This window comes from Cricetulus griseus, chromosome 2 (assembly GCF_003668045.3).
Source record: "Cricetulus griseus strain 17A/GY chromosome 2, alternate assembly CriGri-PICRH-1.0, whole genome shotgun sequence".
In the NCBI taxonomy this organism is placed as follows: Eukaryota; Metazoa; Chordata; class Mammalia; order Rodentia; family Cricetidae; genus Cricetulus; species Cricetulus griseus.
In genome coordinates, this window is record NC_048595.1 from 4,320,968 (window position 1) to 4,339,075 (window position 18,108).

General features: G+C 54.1%; 2 protein-coding genes across 4 annotated transcripts; both read left to right on the plus strand.

The window, feature by feature from the left end:
* The first annotated feature begins 71 nt into the window (after nucleotides 1-71).
* On the plus strand, nucleotides 72-9,966 carry Tas1r1 (taste 1 receptor member 1). Of its 3 annotated transcripts, XM_035439375.1 has the most exons (7): nucleotides 94-196; nucleotides 376-1,278; nucleotides 4,494-4,800; nucleotides 5,712-6,473; nucleotides 6,853-7,065; nucleotides 7,247-7,367; nucleotides 8,867-9,966. In XM_035439375.1, exons 2-7 carry the CDS (start codon nucleotides 1,088-1,090, stop codon nucleotides 9,796-9,798), a joined length of 2,526 nt encoding a protein of 841 aa, XP_035295266.1. In that variant the 5' UTR covers nucleotides 94-196; nucleotides 376-1,087; the 3' UTR covers nucleotides 9,799-9,966. The 3 variants fall into 3 exon arrangements, with proteins under 3 accessions (XP_027254147.1, XP_035295266.1, XP_027254146.1); XM_027398346.2 differs by lacking the exon at nucleotides 376-1,278 and having other exon boundaries at nucleotides 72-196; XM_027398345.2 differs by lacking the exon at nucleotides 94-196 and having other exon boundaries at nucleotides 232-1,278; nucleotides 6,892-7,065.
* A 294-nt stretch (nucleotides 9,967-10,260) lies between these two features.
* On the plus strand, nucleotides 10,261-17,616 carry Zbtb48 (zinc finger and BTB domain containing 48). The gene is made up of 11 exons (XM_027398347.2): nucleotides 10,261-10,382; nucleotides 10,831-11,514; nucleotides 11,820-12,061; nucleotides 14,619-14,730; nucleotides 15,304-15,396; nucleotides 15,708-15,794; nucleotides 15,893-16,047; nucleotides 16,375-16,511; nucleotides 16,582-16,746; nucleotides 17,108-17,196; nucleotides 17,268-17,616. Exons 2-11 carry the CDS (start codon nucleotides 10,834-10,836, stop codon nucleotides 17,562-17,564), a joined length of 2,058 nt encoding a protein of 685 aa, XP_027254148.1. The 5' UTR covers nucleotides 10,261-10,382; nucleotides 10,831-10,833; the 3' UTR covers nucleotides 17,565-17,616.
* The last annotated feature ends 492 nt before the right edge of the window (nucleotides 17,617-18,108 follow it).

The window sequence follows — 18,108 nt, forward strand, 5'->3', positions numbered from 1 at the left end:
GGAGGAGGTGGGGCCGGGCCTTGCGAGCCCGCTGCCAGGAGGAGCGGCTCGGGACCCGCCGGAGCAGCACCTCCGAATCCGCCATGCTGCCCGGGACGCTTCCGACGTGACGATCTCGCGAGGCTGCGTCGCTCCGCCCCCAGAGGAAGCCGTGCGGGGCGGCTGGCGCCCTCTCCCGGCCGGACCCCGAAGCACGGTGAGAGCGGGAGCCCTGCGCGGCGCGCCTGGGGCAGCTTTGCTGTCCCACCCAGGGCCCGGTTTGCATTATGCAAAACCCCACCCTGGCCGGCTGGAGAGGGCGAGCCGAAACCCCTGGATTTAGCCGCAGGGCCGCCACGCAGGAAATCCACCTGGGATTTCTTTTTCTTCCTGCAGAAAAAAGAAAAAAAAAAGAATCCAGGATTGGCGTTTTAAACAAATTCGGTCTATTTGCATAAGCTGGGTTTGCATACATTTGACTTCTGGCTGATGGTTAAACCGTGACGATTAACTAACACTTTGAATGGCTGGATACTAACTAACGAGGCGCAAGTCTCGGGCGTACTGATGAGACACACTAAGTTCTGTAACTCTCCGGAGACACTGACTGATCTTACTACTGGAAGATCCTCCCCTCCAGTGGAGGATGCCAGTGGAGGATGCCAGTGGAGGATCTCCAGTGGAGAGAGAGAGGAGTTCAAAGCCAACCTGGATAACAGAGCAAGAGACCACCTCAAACAAACGGACAGATGGAAAAGAAAAAAGCCCCGAGCGCCCTGATAGTAACCCTGACCTTCAGTCTCCCCTCTCCTCCCAGAAAAACGTCAGGCCTCCCTTCTCTAACCAGAGCAAGGACGGAAACCACAGCCGTCCAGAGGAGGGGTCTCAGGGGGCCACCTGGTTTGCATCCATGCCCTGGCCCTGCCCAGTTCCTGAGAGAGACCACAGCCCGGAAGGCCAACCGCCTTTCTACAAGGGACTCCAGTCCCACCCCTTCCAGGGGCATGAAGTTATGGAGCATCTGGGCAGTTGTCACTCATTGTATTTAAGCAGCCTGCCTCCTCAGAGGTGTGCTCAGCCATGCTAGGCACAGGGGCATCTGGCCAGCATGTTTGTCTGGGCAGCTTACCTGCTCAGTCTGCAGCTCCCCATTGCTTTCTGCTGGGCTTACAGCTGCCACAAGACAGAGTCCTCTCCTGGCTTCAGCCTCCCAGGGGATTACCTCCTTGGGGGCCTCTTTGCTCTCCATTCAGACTGCCTGCAGGTGAGACACAGACCCCAAGTGACACGGTGTGACAGGTGAGTAGGGACCAGCAGAGCTGTTGCTTAGTGGGATGGGGATGTAGTTCAGTCAGTTTGGAGCTTGCCTAGAGTACACGAGGCCCTGGGTTTAATCTCCAGCACCACACCAGCTGAATTTGGTGGTTGCTGCATGTGCTTTACTGGGGAGGTGAAGGCACAAAAATTGGAAGTTCAAGGTCACCCTCAGCTACAGAGTGAGTTTGAGGCCAGCCTAGGCTAGAAAACCTGTCAGAGAGAGAGGGGAGGGGCAAAAGAAGAGAGGGGACACACACACACAGAGAGAGAGAGAGAGAGAGAGAGAGAGAGAGAGAGAGAGAGAGAGAGAGAGAGAGAGAGAGAAAAAGAGAGAGAGAGAGAGAGAGAGAGAGAGAGAGAGAGAGAGAGAGAGACTCATTTGTTTGGTGGAACACAAGGGCTCCTCTGCTTACCTCTGGGCTGCCTGTTGAGTTCTGGCCCAACCCTTCCCCACTAATGTATAAGGACTGAAGTCAAGCTGGTAGCTGAACAAGTCCATCGGTTTCTACTTTAGGATGCTACTTATTTATATCACAACATGTTATATTGTTTTTTCTTCTGTATATTATTATTTGTATTCCAATATGTTCTCTTGGTTTTGCTGGTAGAGTGAGTTGTAACTCTGTTCAACTCTCCTGGCTTTTCTGTGGCTGGCAAGTGGAGTTCCCCATGGGTCTCCTTTTAAAGATGGCCACTCACAGTCCATGAAAGTCTCATGTCGGGAAGGGAGGTCCAGAGGGATCTCACAACAGGCTGTGAGAAACTTGGCACATGATGACTGCCTGACTTGGCCAGGAAGTCAGGTTCTAGAAGCCCTGGCCTGTGAGGACTAGGCCAAAGAGCTGCAGATAGGAGGCTGGGGAGAGGAAACTTGGGCTTAGAAGACAGGTTTTGGGAAGGACAAAAGAAAATTGGCTTTTAATCCCAGCACTGTGGAGGCAGAGGCAGGTGGATCTCTGTGAGTTTGAGTTTGAGCTAGTTCTGTCTTGGAAGAAAGAAAAAGAGAGAGGGAGGGAGGAAGGAAAGAGGAAGGAAGGAAGGAAACTAGTTTTGTAAAACCGAAGGACTCTGTGTTGAAGAAAGAAGTACTGAGTCTCTCAATATATTTGGGGGACAGGAGTGAGAGAAGCAATGGGGGAATCTTGTAGAAGGCAGAGGGTTGGAGAGTGGGACATGCAGCAGGGTTGAGTCATGTCCTCAGCGTCATGTCCCTGTTGAGAGCAGCTACCAAAAGAGAAGACAATCAGCCTAGGTTGAACCTGGTGAGGCAGATATAATGTAACATTACATTCAGTTTGTCCAAGAGATGGTGCTTAGGATTGTTGGCTCAAACATAATCTAGATGGGACTGTAAGTATGTTTCTGCTGGGATAACATTTAAACTGATAGGTGTGACTGTAAGTATGTTTCTGCTGGGATAACATTTAAACTGATAGATGTGACTGTAAGTATGTTTCTGCTGGGATAACATTTAAACTGATAGGTGTGACTGTAAGTATGTTTCTGCTGGGATAACATTTAAACTGACAGGCTGAACAAAATAGGTTGTCCGTCAACAGTAAGTGGGCCTCACACATCCATTTAAAGCCCCAGAGGGAAGACTGAGATCCTGGAAATCAGAGATTCTGCCCTCAGAATCGGGACTACAGTCTCCATCTGCCCTCAGAGTCAGCTGACTGGCTAGGCTGTTGGCTAGCTCTACAAGTTTTGAACTGAATAACTCCCACAGTAATGTGAGCCAGTTCCTTAATGTAAACCTCCTGTGTACGTGCATGCTTGTGTGCGTGTGAGTGTGTGTATGTGCATATATGTTAACCCTGTTTCTTTAAGGCATGGCTTTTTCTTTCTTTTTTCTTTTTTTTTTTTTTTTTTGTTTGTTTTTTCGAGACAGGGTTTCTCTGTGACTTTGGAGGCTGTCCTGGAACTAACTCTAGACCAGGCTGGTCTCTAACTACAGAGATACACCAGCCTCTGCCTCCCGAGTGCTGGGATTAAAGGAAAGGTGTGCACCACCAATGCCTGACTTGTTTTGTTTTTCAAGACAGGGTTTCTCTGTATAACAGTCCTGGAACTTGCTTTGTAGACCAGGTTATTCTCAAACTCACTAACCTGCCTCTGCTTCCCAAATACTGGGATTAAAGGCGTGCGTCACCACCCCGCCCCCAACAACAAACACACTGGCCACCTCCTAAGAAATTTTAATATGACTTCAGGTATACAAAATAGGTATATATTTGGACATGGTAGCACATGCCTTTAATCCCAGCACTCAGGTGGTGGATTCTGTTAGTCTGAGACCAGCTTGATGTATAGAGCAACAAGTTCTAAGACAGCCAGAGCTACCACACAGAGATAGATACCCTACCTCAAAAAAAAAAAAAAAAAAGGAAGGAAGAAGGAAAGATAGAAGACAGACTCTAATAGTAATGAAATGAATGTATTTATTTTTCATAATTTATTTAACTTTATTTCATGTGCATTGAAGGTGTCATATGAAGGTGTCAGATCCCCTGGAACCAGAGTTACAATTTTAAACTGCCATGTGGCTACTGGGATTTGAACCTGGGACCTCTGGAAGAGTAGCCAGTGCTCTTAAGTGCTGAGTCATTTCTCCAGCCCTTATTTATTTTTACATAAAGAAATCTCAGCTGAATGTGTGGCACTTCTGTACCCAGAATGTTTTTTTTTTTTTTTTTTTTTTTTTTTTTAGAATTGATACATTGTAGAGAACACTACTTCAAATATATAGTATAAATAGTAAAAGTATGCTCAGGGCCATTTCTGAAATTACTGGAAATTCTATTCTAACGCCAAGCCAAAAAACATTGAACAATTTATTAGAAAAACTAATGCAAGTGTTTAGGTAATCAAGGATCCCTACACAGTCCAATGTAAAAAGACACTGATCTGATGCTTCCCTCGGAACAGAAGCCAAGGATGAAAGGTATTAGCCCTTCATGTTCCCGTGAGAGCAGAAAACTTCGTACGTACAATAAAGACACTGCACTGCGTAATGTGTGTTAGTCTCAATTCAGAGAACCTGGGCCGAGGTGTTTCAGGCTGGTGTTGGCGTAGACAGACAATCTCAGTGTTCCTTTTTGCTCTCAAAGCCGGGGATGCAGGAGGTGAGGGTCTGGTGTGTGGTGGTGGTGGTGGGAGCTTCAACCGTCTCAGTTCTCCCTGGTCTTTCCCTGCAGACCCAACAGCTTCAATGGCCATGGCTACCACCTTTTCCAGGCCATGCGTTTCAGCATTGAGGAGATAAACAACTCCACAGCCTTGCTTCCCAACATCTCCCTGGGGTATGAGCTGTTCGATGTGTGCTCAGAGTCTGCCAATGTGTATGCCACACTGAGGGTGCTCGCCCAGCGGGGGACGGGCCACCTAGAGATGCAGAGAGATCTTCACAACTATTCCTCCAAGGTGGTGGCACTTATCGGGCCTGACAACACTGACCATGCTGTCACCACTGCTTCCCTGCTGGGCCCCTTCCTGATGCCCATGGTAAGCCTAGCCTCAGGGATCCCATCTACAAGTCTAGGGTGGGGGGCAGTGGGAGGCTAGGCTGGGCAGTCCCTGCTCTCTAGTCAGGGTGCCAGCGTCCTGCCCGCCATGGCTGCTGTCCAGTCTTCTACCTGCGTCTTCCCCCAGCTGCTTCCAGCCTCCATGCTTCACCCGTCATGGAGAAACCCTGTCCTTTTGATTTTTGCTTGTGTGTTTGTTTGTTTGGTTGACTGATTGGTTTGACATCAGGTCTCACTCTGTAGCACTGGAACTAGACCTGTAGACCAGGCTGGCCTTGAACTCAGAGATCCCGCCTGCCTCTGCCTCTTGAGTCCTGGGATCAAAGGCATGTACCACCACCACCTGGCTCATCTTTTCTCTTTTGGCTTTTTGAGACAGGGTCTCTTGTAGTCCAAGTTGACCCTGTAGTTGTGTTAGAGTCTAGGGTAGCTTTGAACTCCTGACCCTCCTGGTGGCACCTGGTTAAATCTTTCACCTTTTTCAGAGTACCCGCTCCCGAAGCCCCCAACCCCCACACACAGGTGCTTTTTCGGCCCCTGCTCTAGTCCTGTCCAGCATTTCCATTTGAATTAGAGATAGCCTCTTCACACTTGAGTCAGAACATGTCACTCTTCACAGTGTGCAGGACACAAGTGAGCCCCTCAGCTTGAGAGTTCAGGTCTCCTGCCCTGTCCTACTCATGGGGTCAGGAAAGGATTTGTTCCATGTTTAAATGACATGTCCTTTTCGCTTGGTCACTAGGCAGATCCTCACACCTCCTGGAACTCCCTGGAGGAACCTCCCCTCTGGGCCTGCACCCGCCCCAGTCTGGGTGGGGACTGTGGGGGCGGGGCTTCGGCCAAGGCTGGTGTTGCTGATCTCACTGAGTGGAATCCCTCCCCTCCGCACAGATCAGCTATGAGGCCAGCAGTGTGGCGCTGAGCACCAAGCGGCAGTACCCATCTTTTCTTCGCACCATCCCCAGTGACAAGCACCAGGTGGAGGCCATGGTGCTGCTGCTTCGGAGTTTCGGGTGGGTCTGGATCTCACTCATCGGCAGCTATGGTGATTATGGGCAGCTGGGCGTGCAAGCACTGGAAGAATTGGCCGCGCCACAGGGCATCTGCATTGCCTTCAAGGACATCGTTCCTTTTTCTGCCCAAGTGGGTGACCCGAAAATGCAGCAAATGGTTCACCGCTTGGCTCAAGCCAGGACCACCGTGATTGTGGTTTTCTCTAACCGGTACCTGGCCAGAGTGTTCTTCATGTCTGTGGTGCTGGCCAACCTGACTGGCAAGGTGTGGATCGCCTCGGAGGACTGGGCCATCTCCACGTACATCACCAAAGTGCCGGGGATCCAGGGCATTGGGACAGTGCTGGGGGTGGCCATCCAGCGAAGACGTGTCCCTGGCTTGAAGGAGTTTGAAGAGTCTTATATTAGGGAGGTAAAGGGTTCCCCCAGGTCTTGCCCAGAGGGATCCTGGTGCAGTACTAACCAGCTGTGCCGAGAGTGCCACACTTTCACGACACAAAGCATGCCCTGGCTTGGAGCCTTCTCCATGAGTGCTGCCTACAATGTGTACCAGGCCGTGTACGCTGTGGCCCATGGCCTCCACCAGCTCCTGGGATGTACCTCTGAGACCTGTTCCAGGGGCCCAGTCTACCCCTGGCAGGTAAGATAATGCAGCCAGGGCTTCTGCATCCAGGAGATCAGCCAACCCTGGCAGTGTGAGTCCACCGACTAACTGAGGAGCCAGTGAATACAGGTCTTCTCTTGGATAAATGGTCCTCCTCTTTGAGCCTTGTCTTCTCCTACCCACCATGCCCCCAAAGATATCAAAGGCCAAAAATGTCTGCAAAAGAGTTCTTTATTAGAGTTCTCTCAGGAAGCTGATCAGGAGTCAAGGGGATTCCTAGGAGGAGTGGGAACAGATTGCAGAAGAAGGAACCAGGCCTTATAGGTGGGAGGGAACACAGAGAGCCTCTGCTTGCTTCCAGGGCTGCCTGGGTCTGTGTGGTCTCTGGTGGCTTCATGACATCTGTCTGTTGCAGCTTCTGCAGCAGATCTACAAGGTGAATTTCCTTCTGCAGAAGGATACAGTGGCGTTTGATGACAATGGGGACCCTCTAGGTGGCTATAACATCATCTCCTGGGACTGGAATGGGCCTGAATGGACTTTTGAGGTCATTGGCTCTGCTTCAGTGTCTCCAGTTCAGCTAGACATAAATAAGACGAAAATCCAGTGGCATGGAAAGAACAACCAGGTAATGGGGACATGGTCATTACCAAAGACGGCTCTATATTCCCAGCGGCCATGTCCAGGGCCCTGCTCTGAGCATGAACCTGGAGGGCAGAGGTGCAGAGATCTCTTTCCTGTGGGTCGTGTGAGCTGTCCCTTGACTGGGGCTCCTCTGTGTGATTGTGAACCACTGTGACTTCTTACAGGTGCCTACATCTGTGTGTACCACAGACTGTCTTGAAGGGCACCACAGAGTGGTTGTGGGCTCCCACCATTGTTGCTTCGAGTGCATTCCCTGTGAGGCTGGGACCTTTCTCAACAAGAGTGGTGAGTGAGGGGGCTGAAGAGATGGCTCAGAGGTTAAGAGCACTGCTTGCTCTAGCAGAGGTCCTGAGTTCAATTTCCAGTGACCACATGGTGGGTCACAAGCATCTATAATGAGGCCTGGTGCCCTCTTCTGGCCTGCAGGCAGAACACTGTATACATAATAAATAAAAATAAATCTTAAAAAAGAGTGGTGAGTGAACACTGAGTGGGTGAGTGACCCAGTACCCAGTGATGGGGGATGTCCTTCTGTATATGTGTTTCTCTTATTGTTTGATGAATAAGACACTGATTGGCTGGTAGCCAGTAGGCAGGGCTATGAGTTGGAGGAGAATTCTTGGGAGAGGAGGCAGTGAGAAGTCGAGAGGAGACGCCATGTAGCAGAGGAAGGAGTAACAGGTCTGGACCCTTCTCCGGTAAGATAAGACCATGTCCAAATACTTAGATTAATAGAAATGGGTTAATAGGGGCTGGAGAGATGGCTCAGGGGTTAAGATCACCGACTGTTCTTCCAGAGGTCCTGAGTTCAATTCCCAGCAACCACATGGTGGCTCACAACCATTCCTTATGAATCAGAAGGTGCCCCCTTCTGATGTGCAGATATACATGGAAGCAGAATGTTGTATACATAATAAATAAAATCTTTTTTTTTTAAAAAAAGAAATGGGTTAATAATTGAGAGAGCAAGGCAATAAAAAGCCTAAGCCATCAGCCAAACAGTTTATAATTAGTAGAAGCCTCTGTGTGTTTATTTGGGGCCAAATGGCAGCAGCCCAGTGGGACAGAAATTTGTCTACACACCAGGGCTCCAGTTCACTCCTGCCAGTCAGACATAGGTTGGAGGACCCTTGCCAGGAGGCTGAATTCTGATTGCTCACCTGTAACCACCTGGAAGTGTTAGACCTAGGTGTGTCCTCTGTCAGAGCACCCCCCACCCCCAGCTTCCACAGATGAATCTTGTCCTAAATGCAACGTCTTTATCCAAAGACATTTGGCTCTTTTGTGCTGTTCTGTTTGTATGAAGTCCCTGAATTGACGTTTGGTTTAACGGTAGATGCTGGCATATCTGCCACGGAAGGTGGCCAGTGCACTCCATCTGGTGACTCAAAGAAAGCACAGCAGGAGCTATGGACTCAGCTTGGAGCTCAGACACCAGGGAGACACACTGTTCCCTTTTAATATCTCAGTGGTGACGGGAGAGTCAGGACTCAGGCCTCTTGGAGTAGATGCCCAGAGGGTGGATCTGGTTGATGGAAATGGCGAAGAGACAGGCAAATATGCCTTAACGTCAAAGCTGGTCGCTATGATCAAATCTTAAAGCTCTCTGTTTGCCAACCCTCCTTGGGACCCTGAGTCTTACAAAACAGACCTTTTGAGTCTGTGCTTAGCCTGTGGCTGTACTAGGCTCCACTCTCACTATGGCCCCAAATGCTGCCAGCCAAGGTGCAGCTGTCCCAGCCTCTGACAGGCCTGAACGACCGCCCTCCTCTCCTTCCTTTCAGATCTCCACATCTGCCAGCCCTGTGCAAAAGAAGAATGGGCACCCGAGGGAAGCACGACTTGCTTCCCACGCACCGTGGAGTTCTTGGCTTGGCAGGAGCCCATCTCTCTGGTGCTACTAACAGCTAACACACTACTGCTGCTGCTGCTGGTTGGGACCACTGGCCTGTTTGCAAGGCATCTCCACACGCCTGTGGTGAGGTCAGCCGGGGGCAGGCTGTGCTTCCTCATGCTGGGCTCCCTGGCTGCGGGGAGTTGCAGCTTCTATGGCTTCTTCGGGGAGCCCACGGTGCCCACATGCTTGCTGCGGCAGCCCCTCTTTTCTCTCGGTTTTGCCGTCTTCCTCTCCTGCCTGACAATCCGCTCCTTCCAACTGGTCATCATCTTCAAGTTCTCCACCAAGGTACCCACATTCTACCACACCTGGGCCCAAAACCACGGTGCCGGTCTGTCTGTCACTGCCAGCTCCACGGTCCACTTGCTCATCTGTGTCCTATGGCTTGCAGTGTGGACCCCACTGCCCACCAGGGAATACCAGCGCTTCCCCCATCTGGTGATTCTCGAGTGCACAGAAGTCAACTCTGCGGGCTTCCTGCTGGCGTTCACCCACAACATCCTCCTCTCCGTCAGCACCTTTGCCTGCAGCTACCTGGGTAAGGAGCTGCCGGAGAACTATAACGAAGCCAAATGTGTCACCTTCAGCCTGCTCCTCAACTTCGTATCCTGGATCGCCTTCTTCACCACGTCCATCATTTACCAGGGCAGCTACTTGCCGGCCGTCTATGTGATGGCCGGGCTGGCCACTCTGAGTGGCGGCTTCAGCGGTTACTTCCTCCCCAAGTGCTATGTGATTCTCTGCCGCCCGGACCTCAACAACGCCGAACACTTTCAGGCCTCCATTCTGGACTACACGAGGCGCAGCGGCTCTACCTGACCCTGGGGTGGGTGGGTGGCGGCTGTTGGGGCGGGGCAGACCGGAAGCCCCGCTTGTTGTCCTCCAAGCAGCAGATCCAGCGGGGCGGAGGTGTCTGGGAGAGCTCGGCCATGGCTTGCAATGTGCAAGGACACAGAAGAATCCTGCCTAATAAAGACGTGAATTGTGTGTGTGGCTTTCTGGCTGCGCTTCCGGGCCGGGGCCGGGGCCGGGGCGCGGGGAGGCGGGAGGAAGGGGGACTCGGGACCGCACACTTCAATCGGCGGGAGCCGGAACCTAGCGCCCAGCTTGACGTTGCTAGGCGACTCCGGGAAGGAGCCCCAGCGCTCATTAGGATTCAGGCCTGGCCCCGCCCCCTACGCGGCCCATTGGTCTTCCTCTGAGGCTCCGCCTTTCGGGGCGGGGAAATGAGAGTCCTACGCTCCCCCCCAAGGCGTCGGGTTCTGGCCGGCGCGCCCCAACGTCACATCCGGCGTGGCGACGGCGGCGTCTCCGCGCAGTGGGCCGGGCAGTAGTTACTTGTGGGCGGTGGAAGTGTGTGTCCCGGAGCCGTGCGGCCGGTGTGAGCCCGGAGGACCGGCCGGGTGAGGAGGGCGCGGGAGGGAGCCGGCGAGCCTCCCCGGGCGCTGGCGAGAGTGTGGCCGCCGCCCCGGGCTCTGGCTGGAGCCTTGCAGGCGCGGCGTGGGCTTGGGTCACCCGTGCGCAGCCGCCGGCGGCCTGGGGTGAGGCCGATCAGAGCGCGCTCACTCCTGTGGGTCCCCAGATTTGCATTTTCATTGTTTGCTCCCTAGCACCCTGCCCCGGCCCTGCCCCGCACCATGCTCTTCCACTCGGCTCTCCGGGGCAGCCCGTGCCACTCCCCGCCCCTGAGGCTGTCACTCCACGCCGGCTGTGCTCCTCGTGCACCTTCTAACCTTGACCCGAGCCTTCATCCGTCCCGACACAGGAGGCTGTGCAAGGGTCCAGCTCACTGCAGTCCAAGGGCTTTCTCGATTGGGCTGGCCAGAGTGTCATGTTTGCCTTCCTTTCCAGATCATGGACGGTTCCTTCGTGCAGCACAGCGTGAGGGTTCTGCAGGAACTCAACAAGCAGCGGGAAAAGGGCCAGTACTGCGATGCCACGCTGGACGTGGGGGGCCTGGTGTTCAAGGCACACTGGAGTGTCCTGGCCTGCTGCAGCCATTTCTTCCAGAGAATCTATGGGGACGGCTCAGGGGGCAGCGTTGTCCTTCCTGCAGGTTTTGCTGAGATTTTTGGCCTCCTGCTGGACTTCTTCTACACTGGTCACCTCGCCCTCACCTCAGGGAACAGGGATCAGGTGCTCTTGGCAGCCAAGGAGTTGCGGGTGCCAGAGGCTGTCGAGCTGTGTCAGAGTTTCCAGCCCAGGACCTCAGTGGGACAGGCACCAAGTGTCCAGAGTGGACTGGGGGAGCAGCCTGCCTCCCAGGATGTGAAAAGCCACCTCAAGGAGCCAACAGACTTGGACGAGGGGGAAGTTTTCAGGACTCTAAGCCTGGCCCCTGAGGATCAGGAGTTCAGAGACAGTCAGCAGCCCCAGCTCAACCCCCCTGCTCAGAGCAGCCCCTCCTTCCTCTGTGGGAAACTCAAGCAGGCTCTGAAGCCTTGTCCGTCAGAGGACAAAGTATCTGAGGACTGCAAAGGGCCTCAGAGGCCCTTCGAGGCTAGAGGTGCCCCATTGCAGGGCGAGAGTAACGAGGTAAATGCTACTGGTGGGTAGGAACTAGGGAGACAAGCCTAAGGGTCAAGAGGGACACTTCCGGAGTTAAACATAGGAAGCCAGTGGCCTCGGCTGACCTTTCTGTGAGCTGCACTTAGCCATAAGTCGCCAGCATCCTAGGGGTGGAGTGAGCATCAGGGTTACAGGTGAAACCTGGCCAGCTCCCTGGTAATAGAGCCCCTTTCCTCTGAGGCCAAGATTTACATGTGGTCTGCCCTGGGTCCCTGAAGCTGCTGCTGGTCCTTTGGTGACACTCCCCCCTCCTGCTGCCTCCTCTACTCTAGTGGGAAGTAGTGGTTCAAGTTGAGGACGACGGGGATGGCGATTCCGGTTCTGAGCCCGAGACTGTGCTGACCAGGCGGAAGTCAAAAGTAATGGGAAAGCCCTGTGCTGCAGAGCCAGCCCTGGGTGCGGGGTCCCTGGCAGCGGAGCCCACGGAGGGAAGGAAAGGTGCTGCAGTGCCGGTTGAATGTCCCACATGTCATAAAAAGTTCCTCAGCAAATACTACCTAAAAGTCCACAACAGGTAAACGCTCTGTTTTCCTATTTGCTTTTCCCTTTGGGCTCTGTTGGGGACTGGGGGCTCTGTGTTAGGCCCATAGTGCTTGGTTGGCATGCCTCTTCCTGTGGATCATGGGTTTGTGGACAACTGAACAGTACATTCACCCCACTGTAGACTTTGACAGTGGACAGGCTTCTGCCCACGTGAGATGTGAGACAAACCTCTGGGTCCTTCCTGAGCTGGAGCTAGGACTTCCGGGAGTCTGGCAATGAAGGCTGTGACAAGAGGCTAATCCTTAGGACTGAGGCTGCTTGTGTTCCTGGGGCTATTAGCTCCGGGAGCAAGAGAAGACTTACTGGATATTAGCTCTGGGAGTAAGAAGACTATTTGTCTAACTGGGACCCCCCATACACCTGTGGAGTCTTTCCCTATTTAGTGTTTTTTTGTTGTTGTTGTTGTTTGTTTTTTAAACCTTTCTATGTAACCCAAACTTATGTAGACCAGGCTGGCCTCGAACTCAAAGAGATTCGCCTGCCTCTGTCTCCCAAGTGCTGGCACGAGTGCTCAGTAGCTATGTGACTGTTCGTTTTTCCACCAAGCTAGGTTGTGTTGAGCCGTGCTGTGTTGTCAGTACGATATTCTGGGTATCTGTTAGTGCTCACCTGGAGTGGAGTGGGAACCCATTTGCCATCCCTGTGCTTTGGCTTTGAGGTAGCCAAGGCTGGCTGCACAGGAGGTGCCCATGCTCCATCCATCCCTTCCTTGGTCTGTAGTTTGCTGATGTCCCTGAGAACTGGGAGGGGATGGATGGCTTCAAGATTATTGTATCTAGGAATGGCAGTGCTTCTCTGTAATCCCAGCACTTGGAAAGTAGTGGCAGGAGGACTGCTGCAAGCTTGAGTCTGTGTAGTGAGTGTTAGTCTAGCCAGGACTACATAGGGAGACCCTGTCTCAAAAGAAAAATAGAAATTGAGGCCCTTGCCATGGCAGGGATTGGAGTGAAGAGGGTGAGAGGAAGCTCGGCTTGTGGCCCTGAGGCAGAGCTACCGCCGCTCTGAGATCAGGGTTTGTTTAGATTTGGTAGCTGTTTGAGCACAAGACAAGCATCTGTCTTGGTGACAAGACAGATGAGCCATTAGAGCACGTGAGCCAAACTAAGGTCTCTGTGGCACTTGGAGAAAAGAGGAAGCTGAGATTTAGAATGAAGCTGACAGACAGAGACCAAGTTGCTGGCTCATGCCTGCTGTTTGGCACCTCCTGTGAGGTTCAGGCCAGTTGGGGCTACAGAGTGTCAGACCATGTTTGAGGGAGGGGTAGAAGGAGAGTGGGACCTAGGCATTGGTTTTGGAGTGTACTGCATAGGGTCAGTTTCTGAAAACTGTGGCCTGGGGACTATAAGAAGGCAGGGAGCCTACCCCCTACCCCGTGATCTGCAGTGTTCCTCTGCCACGGAGCTACATCCCTAGCCCTTTTTCAGTGACATGGGCCTTACTAAATTACCTGGGCTGGCCTGGAGTTGGTGATCCTTCTGCCTTAGCTTGGAGTAGCTGGGAATGGGCAGGGAATATACTTGCCTAACACATGAGCCTAGTGCTGGGGGCAGGTGGGATCTAAACCAAGTAGCTGGGATACATCACAGGCTTCTGCCACCTGCCTAGGCTGAAAGGTAAGGAAGCCATTCACTGGGGAGAGCCTCCTGCTGGGAACAGAGCTAGCAGTAATGTCCTGGGCTTGGAGTAAGCGTGACTAGTGTGAGGGGTGAGGGCAGACAAGGACTTCAGAGCAAGGCCAGTGAGGGGCTGGCTAGTTCACTCAGGCCGCCCATGTCCTCCTTGTGTGAAATAGGAAGCACTGGAGGACTGAGCCAAGAGGTAATGAGGGCTGCCTTATCTCCAAAGGCTTCTGAAGTCAGTAGAACTGGCTGGCGAGACAGGTAGGGAGCCAGGGACCTAGCGGTGACTCACGGGACCCCAAGAGCTGCTGCAGCCAGTGTGCTATCAGTGAGAGGAAGGGAGCAGAATCTGGGCATAGTGTTTTACATTTGTTTATTTATTTACTCATGGGGTGGGGGTGGAAGTCAGAGCACAACTTGTGGGAGTGGTTTTTCTGTCACCACGTGGGTCTCAGGGATTGAACTTGGATCCTCTGGCTTGGCAGCCAAGTGCTTTTGTGCACTGAGCCATATCACCTGTCTGTCTGCCTGCCTGCCTGCCTGCCTACCATGTGGCTGAACGTGGAGCTCACAGGGAGGAGGTTGGTGCCAACCAGGCTGTGCCAGTCAGCTAGCTCTAAAGCACCCATGGAATGAGGCTGGTGCAAGTAGGGCTGGCTGCCGGTCCCCACCTGTCCCGCCATGGCTGTTTCTTCTCTTCCTGAGGGTCTCTACACTGGAGGGGATTTCTGATCTTTCCACTGCATGTCCAACTTGGGGGTCACTGAGCCTTCTTGGTGAGCCCTGGCTGGCCTCAGGACACCTATGCCCCAGCATAGGTCTGTATCAGGAGTGGGAGGGCTCCCGAGCGCCCGAGAGGCGGGACAGCCTCTTGGCCCCCCGCAACGCTGTGGCCTCTCTTCTTGGCAGGAAACACACCGGGGAGAAACCCTTTGAGTGTCCCAAATGTGGGAAGTGTTACTTTCGCAAGGAGAACCTCTTGGAGCATGAAGCCCGGAATTGCATGAACCGCTCAGAACAGGTACTTGGGAATTGGGCCAAGTAATTGTGGGCAGCAGCCCAGTGACCGACCTGTGTCCTCGTGCCATCTGGGAAGGACCCCCAGGAAATGCTACAGGGTTATAAAATAGGAGCTGCAGGGGCCTTGGATGCCATCACATCCACATTCTAGTACAAGGGGACACTTGTTCAGAGGGCACAGGGGATAAGCCCTGGGGGGATGTTTTGGGTTAGCTCCATCTTGGGCTTTGGAGCAAGGAAAGTGTTTGTGGGGGTGGCTGCTGGGAGGGGCTGCCTTGCATGCCCCCCTGCCACAGGTGGGTAGTGTTTGGCTAAACCCCACCCTTCTCTTCCTAGAGACAGTAGCAGCTGCCCCCTCCCCCACCTGTGTGGAGATGAGAAGGGTCTGGTGTGTGGTTGTGGACAGTGCTCTGTGATGGTTAAGGCAGGCAGGTTACATGTTGCCCTCTCCTACCCCAGCATCCCTTACCCCAGGCAGACACTTCCCAGCAGCGTGTGGAAGCCCCTGCAGAGGCTGCCGTCGCAGGCAGAGGCCCTCGCTGATGCTGGCCCTGCTTGCCCCTCACACTGCCAGGTCTTCACATGCTCCGTGTGCCGGGAGACCTTCCGCAGGAGGATGGAGCTGCGGGTGCACATGGTGTCTCACACGGGGGAAATGCCCTACAAGGTCAGGCCGAGGTCACCGCCTGGGTGGGGATGTGGGTCCCTTTGCCTAGGGTGGTATCTGGCACCTCTCCCTCGAAGCCTGCCTCCCTTGTCCATCCAGTGACACCGTATAGACAGGGACACTTCTCTAGCCACCCGTGCTCAACATTTCTCTGGGCCTGGAGTGATGGCTGAGCATTGCCCCTCTAGGGAGTCCCCCTTCAGCAGACTGGGGACTGTCCTGGCATTTGGGTTAGGCCCTTCTTCACCATGACCTGACAGCAAGGCACTGATGGTGCAGGGTGCTGAGGCTGACTGGGCCTCTTGTTTCAGTGCTCCTCCTGCTCCCAGCAGTTCATGCAGAAGAAGGACTTGCAGAGTCACATGATCAAGCTGCACGGAGCCCCCAAGCCCCATGCAGTAAGTGCCAGGCGGGGCTGGGGCACCTGTGGCTCCTGGGCAGCCCAGCCCTGTCCTCACCTGGCACCACCCCCTCTGCCCGTCTCAACCGCCTGCAGTGCCCCACGTGTGCCAAGTGCTTCCTGTCCAGGACAGAACTGCAGCTGCACGAGGCTTTTAAGCACCGTGGAGAAAAGCTGTTTGTGTGTGAAGAGTGTGGGCACCGGGCCTCAAGCCGCAACGGTCTGCAGATGCACATCAAGGCCAAGCACAGGTACGAGCCCTTCCCTTGCCGGAGTGTGGCCCCGTTGCACGGTGGTCCAGGAAGCAGCATCTGGTGCCTGCAGCCTTTCCACGGTGGGGGTGGGAGGCGGGCAGGCTTGTTAGGCTAGTGGGGAGGGATCAGGTGAGGACCTTCCTTGCCTCACTTTCCTGACCCCCTCATCTGTAGACGTCTCCTTTGCTGCTGGGAATGGTGGTGGTGTCCTTTGTGTGGAACCACCCAAGCCCTATACCTCAGCACCTTCCAGCTCTAACAAATGACTGAAAGCAGGTGGCCTCCCCCAGTTATGGCCTCCGCCTTGTGTCCCTCTCTGAACAGGAATGAAAGACCTTATGTCTGCGAGTTCTGCAGCCATGCTTTTACCCAGAAGGCAAATCTCAACATGCACCTTCGCACACACACAGGCGAGAAGCCTTTCCAGTGCCACCTCTGTGGCAAGACCTTCCGCACCCAAGGTGAGGCAGGCCTGTCCCCTCCTTCCCCGGGGCTCAGGCCAGCAACTGAGCACCACCTTGTCCCCCACAGCCAGTCTGGACAAGCACAACCGCACCCACACGGGGGAGAGGCCTTTCAGGTGTGAGTTCTGCGAGCAGCGCTTCACTGAGAAGGGCCCGCTTCTGAGGCATGTGGCCAGTCGCCACCAGGAGGGCAGGCCTCACTTCTGCCAGATTTGTGGCAAGACCTTCAAAGGTAAGAGGGCCAGCAGGCCAGCTGTGAGAGAACAGAGGGCCTGGCTTCCATTTCCTGCCTACCTGAGTAGGAGGGCAACAGTGGCTTCCCAGTGTTGCTTAGAACCTTCCAGCCATCAGGGTTCTGTCTTCCATGTGCTGAGAGAGATGAGTGGACCTGCTGTGACAGTGGAGGTGGCGGCAGGGCGTCCTGGACCTGGGCAATGGTGGCCTCAGTGTGGTGCTGTAGAGCCTGGAGTGGGGGAGACCCTGCCAAGTGCCACCTCCTGCCCCTTAGGCCCTGGGATGCCTTGTCTCCCATCTCCGTCCTGTCCCTGCCATGTCCCCTTCTCCTAATGCCAGTGGCCCCCTTCCTCCCACAGCCGTGGAACAGCTACGTGTGCACGTCAGACGACACAAGGGTGTGAGGAAGTTTGAATGCACCGAATGTGGCTACAAGTTCACTCGGCAGGTAGGCCAGGCCCCCGGTCTCCTGCCCCCTCTGCGTTCTGTCCCCAGCCCTGAGCTTTCCACTCCCCACAGGCTCACCTGCGGAGGCACATGGAGATCCACGATAGAGTGGAAAACTACAATCCACGGCAGCGCAAGCTCCGGAACCTGGTCATTGAGGATGAGAAGATGGTGGTGGTGGCACTCCAGCCGCCTGCAGACCTGGAGATGGGCTCTGCAGAGGTCATCGTAGAGTCCCTGACCCAGGGCGGCCTGGCCTCCCAGCTCCCTAGCCAGAGACTCTGTGCGGAGGAGAGCTTTGCCAGCCCCAGCGTCCTGGAGCCTTCACTCATCATCACAGCTGCTGTTCCTGAGGACTGTGACTCATAGACCCCCTGCCCAGTTAGTCCCATCCACCAATAAACAGGTGACTTTGGATTCACTTGTCTGTTGCCTGATGTTCTGCAGCTATGGGCCTGGACTAAACTGATGGGCTTCCTCCCAGCCATCCACTTGCACCCATCCAGTCCTTGACTGAGTGCAGCTGCTTCCCCAGCTCTGGTCACCTCAGCCTGTCCCTCACTCCCACATGCCAGTGGCTAGTGTCCCTATTTAGCGTAGTATAGGCAAGGCCAGCCATGGGTTGAAACTCTGAAGTTGGGCAAAGTAGCCAGGGCCCATGGTCATGGCTTCATTGGCTGGAGTTAAGCTAGTCCAGTGAAACTGAACATGCTTAATAACAGCTACGCCAGCCAGCCTTGCCTGGCTGCATGCCCATGGAGGGACCATCCCTGGCAAGGACCCTAACTTGGTTCAGACTTTGAATGGGAAGGGGCATGGGTCCCACCTTTATAGTATAAACAGGTGCTGCAGACCTGTGCTTAAATGGGCTGGTCCCCGCTCAGGCTTCTCAGACAAGTACTGAGAAAGCTCA

What these genes read in the sequence shown, in the direction of transcription:
- Tas1r1 (XM_035439375.1), top strand. Translation starts at nt 1,088, where the DNA reads ATGTTTGTCTGGGCAGCTTACCTGCTCAGTCTGCAGCTCCCCATTGCT. An exon ending in CAAGTGACACGGTGTGACAG is followed by an intron (nt 1,279 to 4,493) that starts GTGAGTAGGGAC and finishes CTTTCCCTGCAG; the next exon opens with ACCCAACAGCTTCAATGGCC. An exon ending in GCCCAGTCTACCCCTGGCAG is followed by an intron (nt 6,474 to 6,852) that starts GTAAGATAATGC and finishes TGTCTGTTGCAG; the next exon opens with CTTCTGCAGCAGATCTACAA.
- Zbtb48 (XM_027398347.2), top strand. Translation starts at nt 10,834, where the DNA reads ATGGACGGTTCCTTCGTGCAGCACAGCGTGAGGGTTCTGCAGGAACTC. An exon ending in TACCTAAAAGTCCACAACAG is followed by an intron (nt 12,062 to 14,618) that starts GTAAACGCTCTG and finishes TCTTCTTGGCAG; the next exon opens with GAAACACACCGGGGAGAAAC. An exon ending in CACATCAAGGCCAAGCACAG is followed by an intron (nt 16,048 to 16,374) that starts GTACGAGCCCTT and finishes CTCTCTGAACAG; the next exon opens with GAATGAAAGACCTTATGTCT.